The sequence below is a fragment of the Ciconia boyciana genome, chromosome 10 (genome assembly GCF_034638445.1).
Source record: "Ciconia boyciana chromosome 10, ASM3463844v1, whole genome shotgun sequence".
In the NCBI taxonomy this organism is placed as follows: domain Eukaryota; kingdom Metazoa; phylum Chordata; class Aves; order Ciconiiformes; family Ciconiidae; genus Ciconia; species Ciconia boyciana.
Window position 1 is genome coordinate 25,347,609 of NC_132943.1, and position 5,187 is coordinate 25,352,795.

At 47.4% G+C, this 5,187-nt stretch overlaps 1 protein-coding gene across 1 annotated transcript; it reads right to left on the reverse strand.

The window, feature by feature from the left end:
• Nucleotides 1-272: 272 nt before the first annotated feature.
• On the reverse strand, nucleotides 273-3,829 carry ATP5MC3 (ATP synthase membrane subunit c locus 3). The gene is made up of 5 exons (XM_072873933.1): nucleotides 3,682-3,829; nucleotides 3,526-3,603; nucleotides 2,458-2,535; nucleotides 1,893-2,086; nucleotides 273-519 (listed from the first exon to the last, which is right to left on the reverse strand). Exons 2-5 carry the CDS (start codon nucleotides 3,562-3,564, stop codon nucleotides 405-407), a joined length of 426 nt encoding a protein of 141 aa, XP_072730034.1. The 5' UTR covers nucleotides 3,565-3,603; nucleotides 3,682-3,829; the 3' UTR covers nucleotides 273-404.
• Nucleotides 3,830-5,187: the final 1,358 nt, after the last annotated feature.

A 5,187-nucleotide genomic window follows, 5' to 3' on the forward strand; every position in this document is an offset into this window, starting at 1 on the left:
GTAAGTTTGACACAAGTGAAGGAACAAGGCCAGCCATATAGCCTTCCACATTTAATCTGTGTATCCTTTGATCTCTCAGAGATATGCCACATTAATTTTAACAAACAAGTGACACTCCTGTATAGATTAATAAATAAAATGTTTGACTTGAAGTCCTTGTTTGAAGGGTCCTACATGATATGTAATTATCAGGAGAAATGCATGGTGACTGAATGACAAGATGCTGTCTTCCAGATATCCTAGTGAGAAAGATAATAAATGCAGGCAACAGGTTGACAGTTAAAGGTGTTATCTTTAATGAAATGACTTTGGAAATAGCATCAATTTCCATGACACCAACATTTTGGGAGTCCCATAAAATGCAGAGTTACATTCCAATGCCAGTATTACAGGCAGATCTCCTTTCACATGGCAAATAGGATCAAGAAAGCAACCATCAGACAGAAGAGACCCATAGCTTCAGACAGGGCGAATCCCAGGATAGCATATGAGAACAGCTGCTGCTTCAGAGAAGGATTTCTAAAAGAAAGCAAAGGTGTAAGACCTTTGTATCTTTACAATTAAGATGTTTTTCATACAGTTTAATGCATCTGACAGATTCAGAACCTCATACTTCCATGCTATAGATTCCATGACAGGAAAATCCAATAAATCCAAGCAGAAGTAATTTTTAGTAGGGATTTCACTGAAGACAAACGACTTGGCAATTAAGACTAGATTCAGGTTCTGCAGATTGTATATGGCTTTTCCAAATGAGCAGAGTTTTTTGTGACTACATTCATATATGCTTTTGAATTTGGCTTCTCTACATCCTCCCATGCAGGAACTATCACTACTATGCTTCATAAGTTTACTTCACACCTGTGACATTATAACTATATTCCAAGAAAGTTTATGTATAACATAAGTAGCTCTCAGACAAATACAGGAACTGAAACCACCTAGAGCAAAAAAAGAAATACAGAGCAGTTTGTTGCAAAAATGCAAGGAATTATCCCTCCAAGAAGTGTGTGGGAGAGAAAAAAAAATCTTCAACATAACACTATGAATTAATGTTCTACAATCTCTATTGGCATGATCATGCCAAATTCAAAAAAGGAGACATTAGTTTTGTAGTGAAAACACTTATGTTTCTTCAAGTGGAAAGTGAACTTCCTTGTCTTCAACAGGGCTTAAAAAATTAAGTCTTAACTGGCTGAAAGAGTAACAAAGAACATGAAACCTTCAGTAAAGCTTTTTTATGCCTGTATCAGTTCTGCTCTTCCATGATACCATGTGAACTATTCCCACTACAGGAACATTGTAAACTTATCTGGAAGAAGTTCATCCCTACTACAAAATCCCCACCCTCACCCCCTTCAGATTTCTACAAGGAATGATTACTCATTCGATAATTACATATTCTGAGATGCAAAGCTGAACATGTTAGAAAAATGCATTAAGCATCCAGTTCTAAAGAACAACCCTAACTACTAAGTCTAAAGCATACAAGCTCACATTACTTATTATCCATTTTCATGTACTTTCTCTTTAGGACTTCTCCCCTCTCACATGGGAAAAGAGCCAGGCTAGATTTTTAATTCAGTTCTGGAACTGAATGCCAAAACATTGGACTTCAGTGACCGAAACACTGACCAAGTCTAATGATCTTATTTCTTTCATGTCTCTTCTCCAGGTAGAGTGTACAAAGTTCTGAATTTAACAATACAGCCATCCTGATGAATATACTACAGTTTCATATCATTCTATTTAGCCATGTTTATGATTAATAGTAATCATTAACAGAATTTATTACAGTGCCATCATCCTTACTACAACTTGGCTTATCTGGGGATGCTGTCTCAAAATACATTTGCATGCAATTCGAGAGTTTTGTAAGAGAGATTGATTACCTGGCATAACCAATGATTAGACTACCGAAGACTGTTCCAATACCAGCACCAGAACCAGCCACACCTACTGTGGCAGCACCAGCACCAATAAATTTGGCAGCAGTGTCAATGTCCCTGCTGATAGCACTAGTCTGGAATTCTCTAAGTGCTAGTCGGGAGACAGTATTTTGGGCCCCATTAAGTGTTGAGTTGCCCTAAGAAAACAAAACATGAAAAAGCATTATAATTCAGACACAGACCATTTTCTCTGACCACTTTGATAGCGTTATTCTGCAGTTTTAAAAGCTGTGTTAGATCCAATATCTAGTTTCTCTTACAAGTGATAAGACTATAACTAAGAGTTAAAAACTTCAGAATGTTAGCTGTTCCACCTGAAAGCAATTAACTTTAAATGTAAAAGACTTCTCAGGGGAAACAGCAAGACAGCAACAAGTATTATTAGGTGTTTGACTTAAAGCAAGTTTCACACTATAGATATTTGAGTTAGTACAAGTGAACTCTAGGTTGAGGACATTTAGGCTCACCAGGTAATTTAGGAAGATACAGAATTTTGTTTATAAGGTACCTCTCCAGTCTTGACCTCTGGCCTAGACAACACAGATGCCGAAATTGGTCTGTACAAGACTCTTGATCCAGCACGGATCTGAAAGAGGAGGAAAAAAGCTATTAAAAAAAGAAACATTTGATCACAGCTGTTCCCGTACAATAGTCTGTAAGATTGTAAGGCTATTATCTACTAAGCCATTTGTCTTGAAAGACAGCAATCTTTGCATAGCTGCATATACAGTAAACGATACATAAGCAAACACTGCCATGCAATTTGATAGCACTGTTTTCAGGAGATGTTATTGCGAATAGGTACATCATTCAATGAACCTGCACATGGGTTATACTGACAGAAAACGTAGCAAAACAGCAACAAAAAAAGCCAGATAGACCAGCAGGCAGTGAGATGCATTTTGAAATGAAAAAATGAAACCGATCAAAATGAATTCCAAAGTTGTTACATGCACAGACATAACCTAGACTTTTAAATCTAGCGAGGCATAAATGAATGAATCCTCTTCCACAAGCGGCCTGCATGTGTCCTTGGGCTTCCAGCAGTCTAAGGTCATATCAGCTCTTGCACAAAGCTCTTCCTGCAGGGGAAACCTGTGCCTGCACCATGCAAAACGAGACGTTCTGCAGGCTAGAAAGGACATTCTGAAGGAGGACAGTGCCTTGTCTCTTGCAAGGGCAAAAAATCCCGGCCTTGCATAGGACAAGCAACAGGCTGGAGTTTGACCTACAGCAAGGAGCTGAGCGCACCAGGCCCAAGAGCTTTTCGCTGCGCTGCGCTGCCCTCCCCCTTCACCGCTCGTATGGGAAGGCCCCTCGCCTTGGCAAAGGGCCCTGGCCTCCGCCAAGGAGGCGGGAAGGAGAACCCGGCCCTGCCGCAGCTCGCCCCCCCTCCTCACCCTTCCCACTCGGGCGGACAGCCCTACGCACGGGCTCGTCCTAGGGGCCTGTCCGGGGCTCAGAGGCCCGCCCGACCCCCAGGCGCCCCGCGACCGCCGCCGCCCCCGCTGCAGCCCGGCACGCGGCCGGCGAGGAGGCCCAGGCGCCCCCCGCGGGCCCGGGCGCCCCCACTCACCAGGGAGGGCGAGGTGGCGAGCTTGGCGCAGGCGAACATCTTAGCGGGCGGCGTCCCGGGGGCCACAATCCCGTGTCTCTGTGGAGAGAGGGAGAGGGTGAGGGGGCGGCGGGCGGGGGCGGCGATGGGGGCGGATGGCGCGGCGCCGCCACTCACCCGCTCCGGCTGCCGCACCTCAGAGCCGACGGGCTGGGGCGTCTCTGCGCAGGCGCGGCGGGGCGGGCGGCGAGCGCCCGGATGCAGCGCGGCGGAAGGGGGCGGGGCGCGGCGCCAAGGTCACTTTGTACCGACTCTATTGGCAGCGGCGGGCGGCGCACAGCGCGCGGCGCCTCGCTCCGCCCCGCCCCTGCGCAGCCGTAATCGCGCTGGACCCGCCTCGCCGCGGCGACGCAGCCGGGAGGCGGGGCGAGCGCTGCAGGCCTCGGCGGTGACGCGGCGGTGGTGACGCGGTGGCGGCGCCGGCCGGGAGCGAGGCCGCGAGCCTGGCAGTTAGGGCCGTTGATGTGACAGTTAGGGCCGTTAGGCAGGGCTGCGCACCACACAGTAGACCCAGCCCGGCGGCCTCGCTGCCGCTGTAGCCCCGCGTTTGGAGGCGGCGCGGGCTGGCAGCCTGCGGGCCTGCGGAAGGGGAGCGGGGTGGGTGAGGGCGCTTCGCCCCGGCGGGGCAGCGATTCGCGGTGTGCAGAAGGCCCGTTAATGGGGAGAGCATTAGAGAGCTGCGGCGTCTTCCGCTGAGGGGAAGGAGGCGTGGCGCCGCCGCAGCGTGTAATTGGCGGGGAGCAGCCGGCGCGGGGAGGCCGCCCCGGCCTGCAGAAGAAAGGCAGAGCAAAGCCCGGTGTCGGGAGCGTTAGTGCCAGACTGGAACTGCCGCTTCTGTCAGCGTGAGGGACGGTCACAAACTGCAGAAACGTACCCGGGACGCCTCGGGTCCCACCGGGGCAAGATGCACGGACAGAAAAAGAGGGCGCGTGCGAGAACCCCTGAAGTGTCATAAAGTCCCTGCTATTCAATTAGTCGTTTTTGCATGATGAGCGGGATCATACCCAAGTAAAGAAAAAATCCTTTTTAGTCAGGTTTAATCAAAATAAGACTATCATTACTGAGCTGAGCATGTGTTCCCGAGATTCCCGCTTTAACCACTTACATGTTCTTTCATGTTTTTCACTTCATATGGGGGATCGTTATTTTAACGGTCATTTACCACTGTTAGTAGTATTGGTCCCAACTAGGAAAAATGCAGAACAATCCACATTTTGGGTAAAACACTTATTTAAGTAAAACACTTAAAACACATATATTGTTGCAAAGTTTTTATGTTGATACAATCTGTGCCATAACAATACATTTAAATTCTAAAATAGTCTCTGTGCTACAAACTGTCTCCAAAGGGACGAGGAAGAGGATATGTACATTACGTTTAGGGATGGGAACATAGCATAGTGTCTTAGGAGTTAGCTGCTGGCCTCCTGCAAACTTAGGTGGGCTATGGATGTTGCTGTCACCGATTAAACCACAGGTGGCATGCAGCTGAGACGTAGTCCATATCAGCAACTTGAGCACCCACCAACAAACATGATCAATAGGCACTTTCAACAGCTGTGTACTAATGTTAATGATAATGTTGCTCTTATAACCTACAGTGCAGTGTCTTCTGATCCTTAG